This window comes from Lepisosteus oculatus, chromosome 21 (assembly GCF_040954835.1).
Source record: "Lepisosteus oculatus isolate fLepOcu1 chromosome 21, fLepOcu1.hap2, whole genome shotgun sequence".
Taxonomy (NCBI): Eukaryota; Metazoa; Chordata; class Actinopteri; order Semionotiformes; family Lepisosteidae; genus Lepisosteus; species Lepisosteus oculatus.
In genome coordinates, this window is record NC_090716.1 from 13,721,034 (window position 1) to 13,744,972 (window position 23,939).

General features: G+C 42.6%; 1 protein-coding gene and 1 long non-coding RNA gene across 5 annotated transcripts in view; both read right to left on the reverse strand.

Moving 5' to 3' along the window:
* The window catches only part of LOC138224422 (uncharacterized), a 118,170-nt gene extending 98,142 nt beyond the window's left edge, over positions 1–20,028 (reverse strand). For all 4 annotated transcript variants that reach the window (XR_011182912.1, XR_011182911.1, XR_011182913.1 and 1 more), the window contains exon 1: positions 19,052–20,028. This is a non-coding gene — a long non-coding RNA (uncharacterized lncRNA). The remainder of the gene's footprint in view (positions 1–19,051) is intronic.
* Positions 13,480–16,124, reverse strand: ascl1b (achaete-scute family bHLH transcription factor 1b). The gene is made up of 2 exons (XM_015338240.2): positions 14,428–16,124; positions 13,480–14,309 (listed from the first exon to the last, which is right to left on the reverse strand). Exon 1 carries the CDS (start codon positions 14,996–14,998, stop codon positions 14,432–14,434), a length of 567 nt encoding a protein of 188 aa, XP_015193726.1. The 5' UTR covers positions 14,999–16,124; the 3' UTR covers positions 13,480–14,309; positions 14,428–14,431.
* Positions 20,029–23,939: the final 3,911 nt, after the last annotated feature.

A 23,939-nucleotide genomic window follows, 5' to 3' on the forward strand; every position in this document is an offset into this window, starting at 1 on the left:
TCAATTCTTTTTTTGATACCCTCAACTGTTTGTGGCTTACATCCGGGCTGAAGTCCATAATAAATATATTCACCTTTATTTCCTTATTTTATTGTTACTTTTTATAGAACCTCTGAATCATAACCAAATGCTGTTTTCCCTTTAAACACACTACAGTGGTAACTGTTTTTCAATGTTTCACAAATCAAACATCACCTTTGGTTTAATCACACAGTTTATCAGCTCAAAGAGCTTTACAACTTGAGTAAGGGATGTGCCCATTCACACAATAACACTGGGAATTCCAAGTTGTCAAGACTTGGTTGTTCAGACAAACATCATACTGTAGCTTATTGTATTATTAGGCCTTAATAGGACACCAAATACCTTAACAATGAGCTGAATATCAATGACTTCCACAAGAGACACAGCCCTTCAGTAACATTCTTTTCAAGATGTGCTTATACAGTGCTTTGCATAAAGTATTCAGACACTTGCACACTTATAACATTTTTTTTGCTTTAAAGCTTGCAGTCATTGCATTTTGAAGGAGCAATTTGTATTTGTTGTGTACCCCACCTACTCCACATACAGAAACAAAATTAAAAAAATAAATAGATATAAATACGTAAGTAGATATGAAAGAAAAAATGACAAGGTTGTGATTGCATAAGTAATCAAACACTTGCCATGGCAGACCAACTAATGTAACTAATTTAAGCTAACAAAATTAGCTGAAACAGGCACAGGATTATTTGACTGGTCACTGTCTGTGTGCAATGATAGTGGTTCTCATGATTTAAACAATAAAACCTGTCTCTGTGAGGTTCCATGCTCAGGTATTGAATTTCAAGCAAAGACTTAACCACAAAAACTAAGGATCATTCACAGCAAGTCATTGAAAAGCAAAGATCAGAAGAAGGGTACAGAAATACTGAGGCCTATGGATAGCCCAGCGAACACAGTAATCAATCATCAAGACATGGAAGGTCCATCGTACTACCTAGGCACTCCCTAAATCACAGCATCCCATCAAACTGAGCAGCCAAACGTAACTTTGAAAGAAGTACAGAGTTCAATGGCTGACATAGGAGAAACTGTCCATAAAGCTGACCTAAATAGCAAATAGTAAGTGACATAGAAAACATGTGGCAAAAGCTTCTGAGGGTCATAGTTGGAAGTTTTTGGTCTAAATGCAAAATGCTACCTCTGGTGCAAACTCAGCAAATGCATTTTCTCAATCAACACTATTTCTAAATTCAAGCATTATATTGACAGGATGCTTCTCATCAGCTGGAATTGTCGAGAGGAAAGTGCATTGAGGAAAATAAGCAAAGGTTTAGACAAAAACCTGCCTAAGACCTACAGTATACCTGAGATGAAAGTTCACCTTTCACCAGGACATCGTCCCAAAGTAAGATGCCAGAGCTACACTGGGATGGCTTACGAATAACAAAGCGAATGTCCTTGAGTGGCCCAGTCAAAGTCCTGAGTTGACTGGGCATCTGTGGAAAGACTTAAACTGCTACTGTGAGCACATCTGCCAAGAAGAAAAACATTGCATCAAGGTTGGGAGAGACCTACAGTGGCCAAAAAAAAACATGTGGCTCTAATTGCTGACAAAGGTGCTTCTACCGAATATTGAGTTCACGGGTCTAAATACTTATGTGATTAACATATTTTAGTTACTTCTCTTTAGTTTTTGCTGACATTTTCTTTAACCTATCTTGCCCTTATAAGTCCTCAGTTTTAACATTCAGGTTTTAAACAGTTTTGAACATCCTTCTCTCCTACTCTACTTACTCTACAATACAGTAATACTGTATAGCCTCACAGCTACTGACGCTTGTTCATTTAGTCATTTACTGAACATATATCCTTTGCTGCACTTTATTTTACTGCATATCTATAAAACATTGTAAGCAAATGTTACAAATCCCTGTCGGTACTGTCTATCTATAGGGGACACATCACACTTTCCCCATTGAAACATTCATCCTCATTTATCCCCCCAGCTGTGTCATCTACAAACTTTACATATGTTTCATTGTCTCAAGAGAGAACCTATTCATGAGAGCGGTCCACAGCACTTATTACACTGGGAATCCAATCATTATACAAGCCTATGTTCACAAGGAAACTTATATCTGGTCCATTTCTGGATTTTACATGCACGTATTAAATTAATTTTTTGACCATGCTTTGTAGAGAATGGGTTTTGACCATTTTTAATGAGAAAATAAGCATAATAAAAAGCAATTGAACAGCATGCCGTGTGTCAGAAACTCATTGAGAAACATTTCCATGACATCTCTGTAATGATCTGAAAATAAATTCCCTATGGGCATCTAACAGTGACCTTCTGAACACAATCCAGTCCAAAACTCACTTTGATCTCATAGTAAAAACAGGACTTGAAGATTATGATTCCATGTCATGAAACACAGTTTCTAAAGTATTAGAAAAGATCTTTATAACCCTAATCTTTTTCAAAAAAACGTTTATGGCTGATGATTTTCTTATTAATACAAAACAGCACAAGATACTCAGCTTCCTGCAAAAAGTCTCATGCAGCCTCGTCTCTGATCTCACCTGAAGGGCGAGTAAACGTGTTGAAAAACAATGTGCGTTCTGCCACAAGCCTGGAGTATCACCTCTGTGGCTGGGGCACTGAGAACACATGCAGATTCCGAACAATTGTTACAATCAGGAGGCAGATATAAGCTCAGTATCAGAGAAAAATACCAGCCTACAGTTTAACAGCGCACAATTAGCAGTTCCGTTGGAGTAGAATTACACTGTAAATTGAGAACGCTTGGAAGAAAGATCTAAAAGAAAAGAAGGTGCAAGCAAAAAAAGAGAGAGAGGGAGAGAGAGATTAAAATTGTGTGAATTAAGTCCACGCTCAGCCTATTCATTCGGTATTCTGCACAAATCACGCTTTTGTTTGGCCCGGTGTAAAGTAGTGTCAATCATCTAGTCCTGTTTTTGTACGTCAGGAGAATTTATTATGAATTTGCTCTTTCACATAATGAGGAGCCCCATCTCAATGCTAAGAATAGGCAATAGAGACTCAAGTTAGCAATCGCCGGCAACTCACACTCTGGATGAACATCAAAGTGCTTGAAACGTCCAATCAGATTTGTCTTACAGGCATTACATGATGAATATGCTGCGGTCACGGCACAAAAGCTCCTTTGTGTTGCCCAGAGCTGGGACTATTCACAATCTACAACAGCCAGCCAGGGTGGAAGTAAGTGGCAAAAGGCCTTTGCAAAGCATCCAAACTTCTCCAGTACAATAGATCATGCAAATGATTATCCCCCTCAGAACTGCATCTAGTACCCTGTTAGGTCGTCTCAAGTTTAAAGCCTATTCAGCAAAGAAGTGAAGTGTCAGTCAGAAGTGTTAGGCTCCAAGCATTCAAGTTTTCGAGAAGAGGGGATTACTTTTTCATTCCGGGCCTCAAAGAAAGAAAAACGGGAGTCTAAAGACTAACTTTTCTTTGTCAGAAAGCACGCCAGACTTAAAAATTGCAGGTTTGGTAGAGGATGGTGGAGTAGGCATTCGCTATTCTTATACAGTAGAGGGGGCTTCCCTGAATTGGATTTGTGAAGAGGAAAAAAAGAAGAGTTTGCACTGAAACAGAAAAAAGTCCCCCCCCCCCCTTTTTAAAGCAGTTTAAAAGGACAGGTACCGGAACACAGACAAAGGAAAGCAACCTGAGGAAGACCACTGCAGACTGAATTGGTTTAGAGGAACATCAGACATCTACATTTTGCCTGCACATCTCAGTGAAAGAAAGACGCCACTAGGACATGCTGCAGCTGTCTGCAGCTGCCAGACACTTGGAGCTGAACATGCTTTAAGACAGGTTATTATTATGACCCAGCCCCATGCATTTCACAGGGAGTTAATGAGGGCTGATTAGAAGACAAATTCCTGTGGGGCAGCACGTTTGGGATATGGCATAACTATGGAGGAAATACTTTATATAATATAAATAAAATTATACTTAATTTGATAATTGCTTTTTATGTGGTTTATGTGTTTTTTTCCTAAGATGTCAAGTCCCATCTAGCATACTGTTCTAACAACACAGAGTCTTCAGAAGAGATGTATCTGGGTTATCACTGAGGATTGAAATGTTTCAGTGAACTTTGCACACCTGATGTGTCTTTGTGCACCTGAGGTGCTTCACAGGGCATCAGAAAACTGATGTCTACTGACTGTGCTTTTTCAACAGACGTCTTTGAGAAGTCTGTCTAGAAGATGTACTTTTCTAAGCATGTCTAAACAATAACATTTTTTAACAGATTTAATTCTGAATAACATAAACACTTAAATAAATGGCTTTTTAAGGACAGTTGTCATCCCAAAAAGTCACAGCATGTCCTACATATAGGAAAACACCCTCTATACCCACCACAAAAAGGCAGCATCCAGCTGGGTGAACTGTGGCAGTCATTGTGAGCCAGCAGCCCCACTGCAAATTAGATCAGGCAGGGAACAATTGCTTCACCAACTAGATTAAGTAGGAACTTTAAGGAGGCCATATTGTGCAAGCCCAGAGTGGAATTTAGTAAGGACGCCAGGGTTCACTCTTGCAATTCTCCAGCCATCCATTTTCTAACAGCTTCATCCAATACACGGTCGCAGGGGAGCCGGAGCCTTCCGCAGCAAGCAATGGGCACAAGGCAGGATACACCCTGTACAGGACACCGGTCCATAGCAGGGCCACACAGACACCAACATACACACACTCACACCAGGGCCAGTTTTCCCAGAAGCCACTTAACCTGACAGTATGTATTTAGATTGTGGGAGGAAACTGGAGCACCCAGAGGAAAACCATGTGAACACAGAGAGAACATACAGACTCCACGCAGTTAGTACAGTATCTCATACAAACAGTCCCAACCTATCTTTAACCAAGTAATCAGGAACTCAGTTTAGCATCTTATTTAAAGGACGGCACCTTCTGCATCACATGGTGTCCCTGGTCACCATACTAGGGAATTGGTGCGGAAATAATGGGCCAGAGAGTGGAGCGCCACCTACTGGTCTACCAGCAAGCAGCAACCCAGTTTTCTGTAAAGACCTCCCAAACCAGTACTGACCAGGTCCAGCCCTGCTTAGCAAGAGGAACAGGCTACAAGATGTTTACACTCCAGTCCAGCTCTTGGAGGGGCAGAATTTGATATTTCTGAACATCAGTCGCTGTAGAAACACTTTAAATTGTTTTCTCACAAGAGAAAACTTAAATTAAATCTCGTTAATTACAGGACAAGGTACTCTCTACTTATTTGACATATTTGGCCACATCATGTTGCTTCAATGTCATTGATGATGGAAATGACATCTTTAAATATTTTATTCTCAATGCATGTCACAGATCATGCACACATTAGTTGTATATTTTAATATAGATCATTAGATTAGCAAAGCAGAAGTGAATTCATCATGCAATGGTCATGTTAAGGAAATTAATGACATACAGCATTAGCGCAGCTACATACTGTACATGAACACTGTAAAGGAATATTCGCATATTCTCAGATATAAATTAGAACACTGCATTTTACATTTCTGAATTTGACTCATAATACATCCTTATCTTTAACAGGATACTTAAAATGCAAAGTGCTATATAACATTGTTCAAAGTGTGCTTTTCCCATCATCAGTGAGGGATGAAGAAAGAAACTGAAAATTGAAAACAAAATTAAACACCAGTGTTCTTTCCTTGTAATTGATCACCTTTTTACAGGTTTAGTCCATGTTAATTTGTTTTATTGCTGTTTAAAATATGTTGAAAAGGACCATAGTCCAAAAATTCCTTTAAAGAAACATTAGCCTATTCATGATCCAGCATTGTCTTCCCCAGTTTGCCATAGGACCGACGCCCTCGAATCTCTGCTTCCTGCCCTGCTACATTGGAGTGTGCTTGTCTTTTGAGGGAGCAGAGATATTGCAACTCACTTTCAATTAAAATATCTATATATTGAATATATTCAAATAAAATATCCACACACTGGAAGTAACTGCAGGAGGGTGCCTTTGGCTAAATTAGACTTCATTTACTCAATGCACTTTAAATCCAATTGAGGAAGGATCTCCGTCCCTGGTCCTGGAGAAAAGGATCAGGAAGATTTTAAGGCAGCAGTTGTAAAGAACTGTGATCAGTATAACAGGTGGTTTGTTAAATGAGTGCTTTAGAGATCTTCTAGAGCAAAGATACCCTGCAACTCTCAAAAACTCTTAACTGAACAAATTACTTTGTTTAATCAGTCAGCAACCCACAGTGTGACTGCTACCTTTGAAAAAAGAAGACAAAGGTGTGAACGAGAAGACTCTTTGAACTGAATCTCTCCAGGACATGGGCTGGAACCCTCTAACATATTCAGCATCTGACCTTGTGTGAAACGTCCAGGCCCCATTCTGAGCTAGACTACACTGAAGACTGGAAGCTGGGGAGATAGATACAAACACGACAGCAGAGATCAGATAGATCGCTGCAGATCAAGCCGCTGTCCCTTGAATCAGGTGAACTATGCCATGGAGCAGACCCCACGGCACAAAACAAAATGCTTGCGATGTTTCAGTTCCCTTCCAACATTACTAACACATTTATTGTCCACATGTACTGTAGGTCTGAACACCTCCTTCATTACAAATGGGGCACTAGGTTAATTAAGAGTGAAAAGGAAACTATGACTTCAAACAGCGTATATGCAAGACCAAGCACAAAGCAGAGAAGCCACAAACACTGCACTACCTTGTACATGCGACAGGGGCAGGCAAAGACACAATAGCAGAAATGATGATATTACAACATAAAATGAGAAACTGTGTCTCTTTTATACAGCTCAGGCGTAGGCTCATAATGGGCACTTTCCAGAATAGTAGCTCATATTAATCCTTAAGAGTCATGACTTCTTAAGGCAACTAAAGTGGTGTTTAAGAGATCAAGTCAGCCCTGTGTTCAAACAGGTCATTTACAGAGGGAATGTTATAGGGTGAGGCTTTAGTAAGTATAGCAAATCAGTGGTGCAATATTCTTTTCAAATAAAATAGCTGCAGACAAAATTACCTTCATATTGATTCCCATTCCAATTTGCCATCTTTTGAATTCTGCTGCTTCTGGCAACAGCAGAAAACAACACACACAGAAAGGATTAGAATCTAAATGTAAAGCTAAAATCACTTTTTTGCCTAGATTTTGGTATAAGGTCACTGGGACCTAATTTCTGGTACTACTTACAGTTGGATCTAGCAGCACCTTAACAAATTCAGATCCTTTTCTTACTGCTTTGGTGGCTTCAGACCAGAGTGCAATTTGCAGCAGCCTTTAACCTTGGTCAGTTAACAGTTTTAACTGTACTCTGCTTTATCTTGGAAGCAGGTTTAAACCAAGCCTTGACCCGAAAGATGAAAGTTGACAGTTTAGAAAGATAAAAATAAAACCGTAATGTTGGCTGATAAGCTGTAATTGTAGCAGGTAATACTGAGTGTTCTTTCAGCTTTGCAGTGCATCATCATTATTCTTTCTGGTTAGGCTGCTTATGACATCGATTGGAGTGTTTGCTCAGACAGGCAGCTCGCACTGTAAAGGTTTCCATACATTACAAATTGTTCAGCCAGAAACCCGGGCTCGTAGACTGCAGCATAGGTGGGTCGCTTAAAAATTAACAGCTCCCCTTGTTCTCAAGGTTGTGTCACTGGATTTCCAAAAACCTTTCCTTCTCTTTCCCCATATAAATAGGGCGATTTATTTTCCTGGTTTGACTAATTTCATCAGCGCTCCTTAAAGGCACAAGATGGATAGGGGCTCGTGGAAGTCGCCGAGCGAGCTCCGCTGGGCACAGAGGAACCGGGCGGCAGCTGCAGCAGGGACCAGCCCACACTGACCCCCGCAGTCTCGACCCTCCTGGCCCAGCGCACAGCTGGGGGCCTCAGTCACAGAGAACATCCATCGTGCACCTCAGGTCCTGTGTCTGATGAGTTCACCGATTCAGAACAGTGGAGCAGAGCTCACACTAGACCTCTGCTAACTGGAAACAAACGTATATATGAGTTTTATTTCACACTATGCAATAGCCATTATTATTATTAATTATTACACTCTATCCTGGAAAGTAACAGGTGCAAGGCAGGTTATGCCCTGGATAGGACACTGGCCCGCAGCGGGGCACACACAGACACAAACATGCACACACTCACACTAGGGCCAGTTAACCCACCAGCATGTCTTTGGACTGTGGGGGGAATCTTTGGACTGTAAGGTGACAACATTGCACCACTGTACTTCCATTATTATAATAGGTCCTGACAGATCTGTGGAGGCGCCCAGAACTGAACCTAGAGTTTTAACAGTTTATTCATGGTTTATGTATGTTTCATAATAGAATACATTGGAAACCTTTGTAATGACAGGCCATCTAAGACAAATGGCAGTGCATGTGATCTAATAGTTCTACCTTGTATCTTCAGTGCAGGTACTACAGTAGGTCTTGAAGAGAGGGATGAGATAAGTGTGTGAACTCTGGAGCTGGATAGCTCACTGCTGTCTGTTGGCAGCAGCCATTCACTACAGCCAACACTGAGACAAATGGGAGTTCAGGAACTATTGGGAACAAAGAGTGGAAACCAATTGCTGTGACAGTAGGAGATTTGGTTTATCTGTGGATGAACAGAAAACGGGCTGGGAAGGAGTAGTGAGAAATTATCACCTATTTAATTGAATGTGTTATACCCCCTGCCCCACAGTTAATGTACCTTGTACCTTCCTCACTGTGCTGTCTCCATTCTGCCGATGACATTACACTCCTAACCGAAGCAGGGCATGGACTGTCCTGTCCAGACACTTACTATGTAGCTGTGGAATCTAACACGTCTTGTGTCCCAAATTCTAGTGGGTTCTATGCATCTATAAGTCAAGGGCTGAAAGAGCTACAAAACGCACCCACCTGCGCCACCCACCACAAAGGTAAAAGGAAAGTTTACTGAGATCACCTTTATCAGCTTCTAGCCTTTGATTGCTCCAAGATAAATGGCTTACTGATTCATTGGGAAACAACCCATTTTTTTTCAGACAAGTCACTGCCATGGCAGGAGAGAAAGAAGGATTTATGGTATTTAAAAAAACTTGCTTTAAGAAATAACCTTCACATGGCTGGTGAAATCATTGCCTTCTAAACAGACTATATATTCCTGGTTAGTAGAGTACAGTATTTTCCACATAAATACTTATATTGAATGGATATGCTAAGTAAGATTTCTTAGGGTTTTTTAAAAATGCATTTAACTTATTTATGCAGAACAGAATAGAGGAGTTTACTGCTATACAAACTTGTACATTGGAATTCCTATTTGCACACAATTATGAATAACTGGTCCTGGACTGTATCTTAGTGATTTTATTAATGGGCAGCCTGGAGGCTGCTGCCTCTTCGTTCTTGAGTCCTGGGTTCGATTCTGGAGTGGGGTGCCTTCTGTGTGGAATTTGCATGTTTTCTCTGACTTCCAAATGCCTTCCAACTACATGTACCGGTTCTGGGGGTTCCCGCCCTTGCCACTCCTGCCCTGCCAGTTCGCCCCTCACTGCCTGGGCTCGAACCCGGGTCTCCGGCGTCACGCAACAGGGAACTTGCCAGCTGAGCTAAAGGAGACCTCCCCCAGCTCAGGCGGCTGAGATCCCTGTTATACGCAGGGGCATATCCGTTACATACTGTACACTACAGTACATGCAGGATTGACTAGTGTCTTTAAAGTGCCCCTGTGTGGTGTGTGTGTGAGTGTGTGTGTGTGCTCTGTGACAGGTGTCCCATCCAGGATGTGGTCTTACCTGTGTCTTGTTTTCTGGGACAGGTTGTAGCTCAAGATAGAACACACATGACCATATTGCAAAATGTTCACTGTCCTGGCTTGGATGTGAAAAAAAGGAACATAGATTTGAATGTTGCTTAAAACACACTGGAAATTAAATATGGTGTGGATAACTCCTACAGAAAGTCAAAGTTCGATTTTATTATTTTACACTGGGGGAGGATGCGTGGTAGCAGACTTTGTTTTCACTCTTTCAGGCTTGTCTTTACCCTTTGACTTACCCAGCAGGTGTACAAGGATTTAACTGGGTACAGGACCCTGCCAGTAAAACCGCACTGATGTCGTAACAGTTCTTTAACAGTTGACAATAAATCACATCCACCACCTCAATGTGATATATCAGAATCGTCTCTTTCGCTATGATTTAACATGAGGAAATAGTCACAAAGTTAACGCTGGGTCATCTTTAATGTATTAATTTTGAATGAAAACTTCTGATTTGGTGCTGAGTAGTGTAATATCACATAAGCACAGTACCTATCCCAAAGCACGTTTACTTATTCTCACTGGCCACACAAGAGCAGAAAGAACAACAGTTTGGGGCTGTTTTCACTGGTGAACCGAACTCCTTTATAGTCTTTTAAATGTGCTGTTTCATAAGCATGGATGTGCTTTCTGTTTACACAGCTTCTCCGATCCTGTGAAATACAGTACACTTGTAGTGACGATTTTCTAAGATGTAGCCTCTTCCGACGCAAATTAACGTCACACTTCTGAAACATGGCGACCACAGAGCAGGTAAATATAACACGGTACATTCTTTTAAAAAATGTAAATCTAGTTCACTCTGCACATAACAAGAATTGCGTTGAACTATCAGCCGAACAAGGCGAATTGAGCAGGACAGCCAGGCTGCTGCACAGAGCGAGAGCGTGATCTTACCTGCCAGGGTTTCTTTTCCACGTCTTCTGCGTGGATGCATGTAACGAGGCTTTAAGACCACGGGTGAACCTCTAGTTTAAAACGAAGGAATACAGAAATGTTTTGACCTCCTACAGTATGCTTGGGAAAGAGACAACGTACTTTTTATACGAGCAAATATTAATTGCGTGATTAAACATTGCGACGCCGGTATAGATCTCACAGATGCCCCCACCACGCATATTCAAATTAATGTTGGAAATGTTTTAGCTTTTAGCCCACAAACACATCAAACGTGTAACGAACACCCACACACTAACACACCCACTGGTAATACCATATCATAGGACAAAGGGTTAAACCGTGCTATTCATATTAGCCTTTCTATGGCCGTAATCCTCAGACTTGTGCAACCATTCACACTGTATAACGGGTTTACTCGCAACATCAACAATGAAAAACACAGAGGGTAGTTTAGACATCAAAGACCAAATATATTTAGAAGGCATTAGATAAATGGGCTGTCTATGATTGATTACTCGGTATTTGATTTTTTTAAGCGAATACTCTGCCTTGGATGGGCAGAATTGAATATGATCCCGACGGCCAAATCGCCCGAAATTGTTTCCAAAGGACCCCTCGGAGATTATTGAAGACGCTTAAGATCAAATGCGAAGTACACTCGCTTTTTACTGGCCCACCCTCGCTTCACAATAAAAGACGCTCAAAAAAAGATTTTCACGCATACAAAACGGCCAGAGTCCCTTTCTATAGAAATCGCGCTGGGATATCGACATTTCTAAATCGGGGGCTGCCTTTTTTCATAAAGAAATGAGTAATTGATGTCATTAATCACTTGTTTGAATTTTGGCTCCGGCTGACAGCGCTGATATACTGGGAGGACGCGAGCCGTCAGCCAATGGGCTTTGATGCATATTTGTGACTGACTGCAGGCGCGTGGCTCCCACCTGCACAAAGAATAAGAGGGTAAATTTAAGCCTGGAGCTGGGTCTCCAAAGAGTTATTTAGCATGTCACGAACAACACTCTTGAGTCTGATCGACACGCTGCAAATAACACATAAACAGCACGCAACAATATAGGAAAATCACACTCTGGTCGGGACTTGAATAACACTAAATGCTCACATGACGTGCTATTCAATGACTGAAGTCCACTTATAATTACACATTTTATTATCTCCAAAACACGGTATGCTTTGGATGTTTTAAGAATCTTTTTAGTGTACCCCCAGAGCGAACACGATCTGGTAAAGTGAACGTTTATGGAATGCGCTGTTGTCCTTGACGATAACAAACAACAACAATAATAATTGCAATAAAAATAATAAAACGCAGAAAGAATCCCTGTGAAAAGTAATGCACTTTTTCCCTACACCTTCTCTGGCACTATAAGAAGCGCCCGACGTTTCTTCTGTGTCTGCTGATGGAGCTCGTCTGGGTGCTTCGGTGAATCCGCAGCGCTTGCTGCGCGGCACGGTTCGGGCTCGGGTTCGGGTTCGGTGGCCCGTCGCATCGGCCAGCTCACGCTGCAGGTGAAGTGTAGATCGCCGCCTCCTTCTGCCTCGCCGGGCCTGGCGCTGATGTTTATTTACAATAAAAGAGAACCCACAGAATACGCATAATGAGGCGCAAAGGCGCTCACAATGGCTCTCACAAAAGGCTGTTGTGGTCCCCATTCCGAAGGAGAGGGCACTTTGATCAGGTCTGTGTGTGCAACCCCAACAACGCAGTCGGGGACAGCAGCTACCACATCGGTTTTATTTAGATTGATATTATTCCTGTAGCAGGAGCTGTGAGCTTTGCTATTGTCTTAGCATTTCTCCAAAGCCGTATTTCATTTGGCCCTTTTGAAAGAAACCGAATACCCCCTTTTTTCTTTCCTGCCGGGGCAGTAGAGGGGAATAATGGGACTGATCTGTCGCTTGAAAGATGGAAAGCTGATATTAATCTGCCTGGTGCGCAATGAAAACACAACGCATGTAATGGCGCACAGCCCTTTCAGACATGGCCAGGGGCCCGGCACAGCTGCGCATTTGAACCTTTCGACGACACCTTTGTTAATAGACGCGTTAGCAAAAGACCGACTTCCAAAGAACAAGCGACATCCAGGAGAACCGTGTATCAATGTTCGAGGCAGGCTTAGTCCGCACACAGAAACAATCACCGTTGGTGAAACAGTTCTCCTCGAAGAATGTGCCTCCAGTGGCCTGACGCGCTCCTGCTTTGCTGAATTAATTTGCCTGTCGTGCTAACATTATGCTCTGCAAGCGGATGGTCGAAACAGGAGCACAGTCAACGTACCGTGCTCTCCGACAAATTCGGGATACATGACAGCGACACTTCTCTGTTATTGCGATGTATTTTATCTCAAAGTTGTCGTTTTCTAGAGTGGATGCCAGAGGTATTATGGCAACGGACTTACAAGGGGGCACTGAAACTTCAGGGCGCACGGAGGCGTCTCCCGGCTGCAGTCCAGGAGTTGCAGTACAGAGGTTGTTTTAGAGTAATCTCACATGTCAACACACAGCTCTCGTGTCGTTTCTGACAAACCCCGTGATCCTCGAGTCTGGAACAATATTCAGACTTTCGGGGATCAGACCACATCCTAATATTGGGTACTACACCGTTTGGACCACGTCTGTCAAAAAGTCAACGAAAATGTTGTCTGTTTGGACATAAAGTTTCATGCAATGTTTCGAACCAGTAAAATAAAAGTCGCGACTAAGTAACTTAGTATAAATAGAAAATTCTTTATTTATAAAGCCTATTTTTACATAAAATATGATATCTCTGTTAAAAAATTGCATATGTACATTTTAGTAGGAACAATGGCGACACAAGTGCATACATACATATAAAAATCTTCCTTACATTATAAACCCTTCAATCATTCTTAGGCAGTGTTAACCATTTCACCAGCTCGAGACACACCATATACACACAAACACACAACACAGGGACGTCCAGCAGTTTAAACAGTGTTATAGAGGTCTATCTATGACGACTGGATCTTAATAACCTCCAGATCTCCAGCAACAAAGTGGCACCGTTAGTGTTTCCCGAGAAACTTTGTTTTCGTTTTCGAATTCCTGTACAAAAATAAGTCTTCATATAATTCGGCGCGATATATAGCAAACAGAATAGAAAATGTACAACAATTTCAAATCGCAACTTTCACGACCGGGGAAAGGACACGGGTGGCGCTAACCCCACCCCCCCGTTAGAACCCGTGGGTGCGAGAGCTGTTGAACAAGTGGCAGTACCGGTCCGGTCCGGTCCGAGTCCATGCCGTCCCGGTGCCACACGTCTCTGCAGAAGCCGGGCCAAGTCTTCATGGTCTCCGTTAAATATAATTGCACTTCTTTTAACCAGAACAGTCCGCGGGTCTGTCCGATCTTCTCCCCTTGTTAACAGTGTCCAGGCGAACCGGCAGCGGTCCAGCTCATTCAGGAGGGACCGCGGAGAGGGTTTTGGGTTTTAAATCCTTCCTCCCGTGTCGTGGCAACGCTGACAAGAGGTACTCCGGTTGATTTTTGATCTCGACGACCAGCTTTCCCCGGCTGCCAAGAGAGGAGACAGGAATCATACATGAGCGACCGGCGTCGGCAATGGAAACAAGAAACAGACCCCAGTTAAGAGCGAGAAGGGGGTCGGGGGGCGCTCGGGCACCGCGCTTACCTGATCAGTATCTGTCGAACCAGGTGGTGAAGTCCAGCAGCTCCTGCTCCTCCGAGCTCAGGTGCTCGTAGCTGCCTTCGTCCGACGAGTAGCTGGAGTGCGGCGAGCCCGGGTCGGCCGAGTAGCTGTGCGACAGGCTGGGGGACGGCACCCCGCACTGGAAGGCGGCGCTCACGGCGTCGTGCTCGTCCAGCAGCTGCTGCAGGGCGCGGATGTACTCGACCGCCGAGCGCAGCGTCTCCACCTTGCTCATCTTCTTGTTGGCCGCGCCGTTGGGCACGTGCTGGCGCAGGGTCTGGAAGCCCATGTTGACCTGCTTCACGCGGTTGCGCTCGCGCTCGTTGCGCCGCGCCACGGCGGCCGGCTGCTGCTGGGGCAGGGTGTAGCCCAGCCCGTGGAAGCTCAGCCGCCGCTTGCAGCGCAGCAGCTCGGGCGAGCTGGAGCGCTGTCTCTTCAGCACCCGGCTCTTGCCCGGGGGGTCGGCGCAGCACTCCGGCGCGGCGCGGCTCTCCAGCCCGAAGGAGAACGCACCTTGCGTGACCGGCGCCGCGGCGAGGGTGCTGCTCTCCATCTCTCCCAGTGCGAGCGGGGGGCGACTCCTGGACGGGCTGTGCGCGGAGCGAGGCGGGGGAGAGGAAAAAAAAAAACCCGCACAACTGACTGGGTGTTGCTCTCGTGTCGTTCGCGTGGGGCGTGTGGCTGGAGCGCACGGGGGAACTTGGATCCCAACCTTTAAAAAAAAAAGCACCTACTCCACTCGCCGATCTGAGGCAAACTTTGGCAGCACTCCTCTTTTTCAACACGCGTCCGCACCCCACCCCTTGCACGCTCCGCTCGCAGGCCCCGCCCCGCGCGGGGGGCTTTCTTCGGCTCGCCGGCTTCGCGAGCCAGGCGCGTGGCTCCGGGAGCTCAATAAACAATCCGGCGCTTTCACGGGCCGCGGAGCACGCGCTGTGCTCATTTACATGCCAATGTCCCGAGCCGCCAGCCCATTGGCCGATTCAAACGGCCAGCGACCGGGGGGAAAGGAGGAGAGGGGGAAAAAAAGTGAATGGTTTGTTTCTTAGAATGTCTTTTGAGTTTGACAATGTACCCCTGGCAGGGCTTCAAATTATCACAGTGCCTCTGCCTCTCCTTCCCTCTTTCCGTCTTTTTAAACCTAAAATACCAGGGCCGCTCTCTGCGGTTTCCAGGTTACTGATGGAGAGACGGGAACAAACCACAAGCGTGTCTCCCTGTGTGGAATAATGCTCGCTGTAGCCTTCCCTTGGCAACACGATGCATTTTAAGGTAAACATCCATTGGGGGTTAGTATAAATCACGGGTCCTGAATTGTTCTCCACCCCCTCACACACACAGCACATCGTGATCAGGAGATCTATAGAGTCTATAGAGCCAGTCAGGGTCCGGTCTGCGGAGCAACACCGTAAATATGCAGAACAACTGACTGGGTTTCTGTTCTCCTTGCCTGTACACCTGACTTTGTTTTAGGGGCGGAATAAGAATAAGAATTGAGACTAAATTCATTCCGCAGAAGGATAAACTGCCTTTAAACTTCCATTGTAACCCGCCGGAGCAGCCAGAATAACTTCAGTGCCGACGATCACCGCTGTCCCGCAGGCTGGGAGCTTGACAATACAGGGGTTTTAACTAACATCTCAGTCTAGCGTTTTAAACGCAACAACAACAACAACAACAACAACAACAACAACAACAACAACAACAACAACAACAAAACAGTTTCTCCGAGTTGGAAAGAGACGATGGCAACATAACGAAATAACGCACCTTGGGCAATAGTTTTACAAGTGGACGTGGAGAATAGTTCTGAAACAGGTCGCACACACATTTTGCGGTCAGCTACACGCCAATTTGGAGTCATTATAGCGAAACGAGTACACAAAAGACGCCTTTACGGATATCGCTCGCAATGGGCATTGTCTTTATTAGATTACTTCTCCACGCAATGACAGCCTGACCACATTTATCGCTTCAATACGCCAGAGGTGACTGATGACTTTTTAAAGCCATGAGTCCACGTGCAATACCTCCGTTAGCGGAGGCTGTTCGTTTCCGAGACCGTAAACCAATCGATCCTATCTGCTGGATAGGCCCTTATTATTGTTAAAAGAGCAGAAAACCAGTAAGCATCGACCTGGCCATTTCTGTACAGGACGAGGGGGTATTGAGATGTAAATTGGACCTGAACAGTGCCGCAGCTGAGATTTAATTTGCTATTGAGCTGCGGATAAAAACATGCTATTAAAGTTGTACACCACAATGCAGTTTGTATGTGTATACAGTGTGAGTCGTTTACTTCAGCAGAGGTTGCTATAAGATCCTGTTCATGAAGCGCTGCTCGGGGAATCCCTCAATACTGAACTGTTACTGTACTTCGATCCACAAACGACTCTGTCGCTAATTCGCTCTCTAGACGTACTTGTAATATCGCATCTTCATACGGTCCAAAGGTTATCCGAAACCCAGACTCGACATTACAGTGCCGCTATCTCGGTCAGTCAAACTTTATTAACCGTTTATCACGTTCGTTTTAGAAGACACACAATCACCCGAAGACACACACACACTGCAGAACAAATCAAAGTCCGGAGCCGCCTCAAGAAAAAGGAAAGTTTTGTTCAACAGAGATGAACAGTTTCAAGGCCAGTTGTCCTGGGGTTTCACTGCTTCAACCCGTTTTAGATTTTGAGAAAAGTGAATCCATCCCTTTTCTCTTTGTGCTAGACACCAGCGCTTGGATCTTGTTTTCGGTTTGGAAAAGAAAAGGCTTACAGCGACCTCTAACGGTGATGCTTAGAATATTATCACAGTCGCCAATCTTATTCCCCCACAGGAATTGAAAGTATACGATTCATTAATAATAATTGCTTACACTTATATAGCGCTTTTCTGGACACTCCAATCAAAGCGCTTTACAGGTAATGGGGACTCCCCTCCACCACCACCAGTGTGCAGCCCCACCTGGATGATGCGACGGCAGCCATAGTGCGCCAGAACGCTCCCCACACATCAGCTCAGTGGGGAGGAGAGCAGAGTGATGAAGCCAATTTACAGACTGGGATTATTAGGAGGCCATGATTGGTAAGGACCAATGGGTAATTTGGCCAGGACGCCGGGGTGACACCCCTCCTCTTTTCGAGAAACACCCTGGGATTTTTATGACCACAGAGAGTCAGGACCTCGGTTTTACTTCACATCCGCAGGACGGCGCCTGCTTTACAGTATAGTGTCCCTGTCACTATACTGGGGCGTTAGGACCCACATGGACTGCAGGGTGAGGCCCCCTGCTGGCCCCACTAACACCTCTTCCAGCAGCAAACCTTAGCTTTTTTTTCCCCATAAGGTCTCCCATCCAAGTACTGACCAGACTCACACCTGCTGAGCTTCAGTGCGTTGCTGCAGAGTGATATGGCTGATGGCTAATTTTATATGGGTTTATTTTGCATGTACTATGTAATATGCATCTTCTATTGTGCAAAATTATGTTTTATTACAAGACAAAAAGAACTTCAAGTCACAATTTAGACAGACATTCCACTCTTTGAATATCCCAAAGGTTTTGGACATGTTTGTGGTGGTATGTGATCAGTACTGCGGATATGTGCTCTAACACCTATCATTTCCATCACACGTCATGCGAACTGGGTCCCTTCCTGTATAAGAGCATCCTAGGCCTGGATCATAAGGCTGAGTGTGGGGCTGTATGGGGGCACAGTTGCTGCTTTGCACTGTAGGAACCCCGGGTTCAATTCTGCACCTGGGGTTCTAGTTGTGTGGAGCTTGCGTTTTCTCCCCGTTTGTGTGGGTTTCCTCTGGTCCTGTCGTTTTCCTCCCACAGCCCAAAGATATACTGGTAGGTTAATCGGTTTTGGGAGAACTGGTCCTGGTGTGGGTGCCTGTGTCTGCACTGCGATGGACTGATGCACCGAAACACCAGAAATGCACATAGACTCTCACTTCATACTTCATGTGAGAATTCACCCTATCTCACCCAGGCCTTGGACCCCTGGAGATTTATATTTTTCATTTGGAATTTGTTGCTCTAATATAAGAAATAAAATTGCTAACGCTATTGGACATAAGCTGGTGGTTTTGAAACGATTAGCTGATCCGCTGTAAGCAATATGCAGTACATGGCTTTGTCAGTCATTGTTCAACATACCTGTAACTTACTTATCTAACTCGCTATCTTAAACGGAGAAGATCCACAAACATAAATTAAAAGCCTTTTAGATAAAGTGCAACAAATGCAGCTCCTGAAAGTGCATTTAAACTTACATTCCTAATATTGCAGACACAAGTGTAGCCCATACTGTACATAAAACCAGAATAGCAGCGTTCTCCTTATTCGTCTGGAGGATCTCTGTACGAATCTGTATCATCGATCAATGGAAATGAAAGTCTCTATAATACGATACATGGTCAGCTCGGCTACTGTTCTCGTTTGTTTCATAACTAATTGCAATCGAGTATCGCATTAGTAGTTACGTACCCTTATCTGGTATATTTTAGCACAATAGCCGTTCTTAAATTAAAGTCTAACATTAAATTGTCAGGGATATATATATATAAACACAAGACAGACAAAGTAATAATTACTTACCCTCACACCTGAAGAAGGCTTCACAGCCGAAACGTCGTGTTTTCTCTTCTCTTTTCAGCAGGAATAAACCTATTACTTGTTCCTTTGCAGACTACGCCTGCTGACGCAGCTACCGACCTGAACTACTTCAAATATGTATTTTAAATCAGATTAATTGAAACGTTCTGATTCAGGGCCCTATGCAGTCCTTGCTAATTAAAACAAGTATAACTGCTCTGCTTTGTTTGTCCAGTTTAGTTCCGCACGGTTTTTTCGTTGCAGTTGAGCTCAGAATTGGAGATGATCTCCAGTACTAACTAGCCCCCAATTTAGTGCGCAGTGCTACAGTAAATCAGAAAGTTCATTTAAATTGACCCAATGACATGCAATATATCAATACAAAAACAACATTAAATACATTCATAGAACAACAAAACAAAGAGAACGATTAGCATTACGAACATGATGTTAGGAGTCAGATAAAATAATTAACCCATTTTAGGATTAAGAAGCACGTTAACACTCCGTGTCATAGACTCGTGTGTAACTACTGCCACCATGTGGAAATTTCTCGAAAGTGTCTTTATTTAACCTCAATACCGGGACCTGTGGTAGCTTCGTCACCCTCGTCTCATAACTCGTCTTATTACGTCGCCCACGCCTTATGAGCTAGAAAACGCGCACTGATTGGGCAAGAGGAACGTCATTCACGTCATATCCGCGATGCCATTGGAGAAGAACCGCGTCACTCAGTGAGTTCCGGAATGTCCACTATCATTGGACGGAAGCCGTGTCACTCATGCTGAGGTCCGGGATCTCCGCGATCATTGAACTAGAGTCGCGTCTATTACCTTGCATACTAAAACCCCTACTCTGATTGGAGAAAAAGCCTGTTACGCGCACCTAGGCTTTTACGTCATATTGCAGCGACTGGTTAATTTGAGATTAAAGCGACAGAGCTGCTGGTCCACATTTTATGCGTTGTTGCAGCACTAAAACTTCGCTAAAAAAAAGTCGCTTTAGCACTATAAAGTAAAAATTAGTAGTGGGTTGTTTTCTACATGTCAAGCACTTCTGGAAGCTGGATAGTTGTATTTTAAATGCAAAGAGTAATTATTAATATATTCCAGTAATCGTTGGACAAGTTATTTACTTTGAGTGAGGTCGAATTGTTGGTAAATTCGGATGGATTGCTTCCAGTCTCCATGTTTTAAATCCTGGGCATTAAATCAGTTTCTCCTATCCTGGTTTCGCGACCTCTTATTTAACAAGCTGCAGCCGCTTTTAAACATTTTCTCAGACGGAACTCAAACTCTGCGACTCTCATTAACCCTGTAGACTGGTTATTGTCTACTTAGTTTTCAGATCTGTAACTTCACACGTGTTAAGTTACGTCTCTAATCACACTTTGGATTTCTTCCTCCTCCGTCTCCTTTCAGCTTTTACTTGGGACACTGTAGGAAACCTTGGTTTCTAGGTTTGAACTGAACGCGTCGTGAAAACGCAACTCTCGCAGCTTATGATTGCACGGTACTAATTTCACGTGTGGTTTTAAGAAGTTCCCCTTCACAAAATAAAGTATGCTTTCACAAAACATTATTAAGTCATAAAATGAGACTAAATGAGCAGATGCTCTTCTCTTAAACAGCTTCACTCTGCACTTAAATTGATTGAATGGCACGTGTTTTAAATGCCTATTAAAATTCAAGCGTACAATATCCTGTAGACAAAAAGTAATGTAGTAAATTGCAGAGTATATTTGAATAGACGGTGGACGTGTGAAATCGCTCTACGCAGCGGAACATAAGTGATTGCATTCATTGTTTCCTGCAGGTTACCCTCCTGTCTTACATTGTACTGCTGTCACTTTCCATATTCTTCGCATATCTTTACTCGCCATGTTCTCATTTTGGTGGGAGTAGCAAGATCCCCAGAATCCGATTAAATACTCTTCAGCACCCCAGATAGACTGGGGGGATTTGCCAGATTTCCAGCTTTATTACTGCGTCTTTCAATTCGGGGGGTGCTGAGCCAAGTACGAATCGCAGTTTCAAACGAGCTGTTTTCAGTTTAATTCCAGTGATCGTCCAACAGAGGGGGCACTTCCCATGTCCTACTCACCCCACTGAGTTAAGAAATTGTTCAGCATTTTCCAATTAGTCCGTACGACCTAATGTAAAACAATGCGCTTAGAAGAGAAAGATAGGACAGCTACGGTGGAGTTTAAAACACGTGTCTTGGGAGACAAAAGAACGCAGATTTTTGTTCTTCGTTGCCATTTTTATATGAATAATGTAGAACGTTGCATGGCATACAGTATGTGCAAGTATGTGTCATTTCTGATCCTGAGCTCGAAGCTGTGCGGATTTTCAAGAGATGGAAGAGCTACACGTGTGATCACTCGCACATCCCTTCAATGAGAAAGTGGGTAATGAAATCATTGCCTGAAGTCTCATTTTGCTGTACTATTTAATTTCTCATGGGGTACGACTCTCAGGCATAGATTAAATTATTTCTGTGAGTAAACAGCGCTCTCACAAAGACTCGAGAAGGCAGGAACAGAACAGTAAATGAGTAAGGGAAGACAATTTCTTCTCCTGGAGAGGCTTGAAACACAGACAGATAGATAAGAGCTTTGATTTCGACACGGAGAGCTCTGACACCTCTTTACTGAAAAGCAGCAGTAAGTCAGAGAGGAGAGAAAATAGGAGCCGAATCATGAAGACACTAGTATCAAGAATAAACATTCTAAACTAAAGGGAAGCATTAGCAAGTATGATGTTAAAATAAAATAAAAAAACATCAAAAATTTTGGGGCTGCTGAGCTCTGGATCACAGATCTCTCTGGGGTTCTGTAGATGTTTGAGTTTTAAAATCTAAACAGAGCTTCAAGACACAGTAAAGTGACACTACTACAATTAATGCAGAATGAAACACTGCTTAGTTATTTTATTTAGTCTTCTGTTTGCTCTTGGCACAGACCTATCCACTCCGTAGCAAATAACACTTTTCCTCTGCTTTATTAAATAACGCTGTTATAACGCTCTGTGGCAGAAAAGAAGTTATGTAATGGAGACACAATAGAGGTAAGAAATGGATTATATGTATTTGTTCTAAAATGCAAAACACTTTTTTTTCCAGTTTGTCTCTCACATCCATACGCTTTTACAGGATAGGTTTGATACACATTTAATAAAAATAAAACTTTATTTGCAAAAAACATTTTTTGAAGTGCTGGTGGTGAAATTCCGTCCGCTATTTACACTTCTATTTAAAGCTAAAGCACAATAATAATAATTGTTGGGGGGGAGTGAAAATTAAGCACCTTTAAATTTGCAAATGGTTTTAGTTAAGCTTCGATTTATCCATGAACTGCCAGAGCAAAGTTTCTTTTTGTTATAATATCAGAAATATCTGAATAATACCCACATACTGATAACGAGAACAATAAGTATCCACATTTAACTGCAGAGGCGGATGATGTCATCGAAAATCGCACTCAGCGGAGACGCCCACAGACAGCAGGTGTGAGTGAAATATCATCATTGACATTGCTTACTTTTTTTTCTTTGAAATGGTGTATAATTCACAACATTCTTCTTTTTTGTTTGCAGTTTTGACATTATTATAAGTTGATTAAATAAAATATCTTTGTACCCAACTGAAATATTAAATCCTGGAAAGTTCAGAGATGTTGCTGTTGTCTGGGCTCATGCACAATTGTAGAGGATTTTGAGTTTGTGTTAGTCTACTTTACATGGTTAGGTGTTTTGCTTACATAGCTTTTGAATAGTAATTATCACATTATAAAGTCTCATACACCATAGTTCCACGAGTAGTCCACAATGTAGCACAAAGGTGTGTGCTAAATCCAAAAGTTTGATGCAATTGACCCACAACAATAGGTTCTTTGTTTTTTATGAAAAGGTGGCACTTTCAAGATAGTCAGTTTCTGAATAGGCATGACAATTGGCAGAACAGTAGCAGGAGTTTCACTCATCATCTTGACACATTTTCAACAGATAAAAAATGAACATCAGTCTAAATTAGATTAATGCTTTATTACCCTAAATCATTATCTTTAATTTCATAACTGCTTTGTTACATTATTCATTCTTAATCTATAGTTATATGTTATGTGGAGTGGGACAGGAAGCACTTTGTTAGATACTGGATATTTAAACATTGGGTATTTATAACACTATAGCAACAAGACTTATTAAGTCACTTAGAATTTAATAAAGAATAATAAAGAATTCACTTATTATTAAAGAGTTCAATAATCTTAGTGTACCTATATCAAGCAGTCTGGTTTTGCACAGCACAGGAATATAGCTAAAGAGTGCGGTGAATGTAAAATGTGGCGTGTGGAAGTATTTGGGCTATCACCCCAAAAGCCTGGTTTCAAATCCCAGTCAACGCTCAACCTTGGAGACACAATCTTTTTCCAGTTATAGAATTTAATTTGTCTACTGTCTTGACCTATATTGATTTTATACTGCATTTTACAGTATGTTAAATATTAAATTAATATTAAAAAATAAGGCTGTTTTACAATGCTAAATTGCTCAGCTGTGTTAATATTCCATATTAAGTTAATTTAAAAAAGTAGTACAACTTTTTTTTACAAAAATAATGACAGCAAGTATTCATAGAAAAGGTTAAAACATTAAAGGGTTTTATAAAGTATCTAAACTTTCATAAAATTAAAACAAGCATGTCAAAACGTTTCCAAAATAACCACAGTAAGTGACCAAGTTAAAGATTGTGATGCAGAAAATGATTATAAAGAAGGTGGAATACTGTTTTGTACTTTATTTTGATTTTTAGCTACCACTACCAGCTATATACAATATGTATCATATATTTATGTTTATAAATTAATGTTATGTTATGACGTTCAGAGACA

Coding starts and splice junctions, on each gene's coding strand:
- ascl1b (XM_015338240.2), bottom strand. CDS start 14,998: ATGGAGAGCAGCACCCTCGCCGCGGCGCCGGTCACGCAAGGTGCGTTC.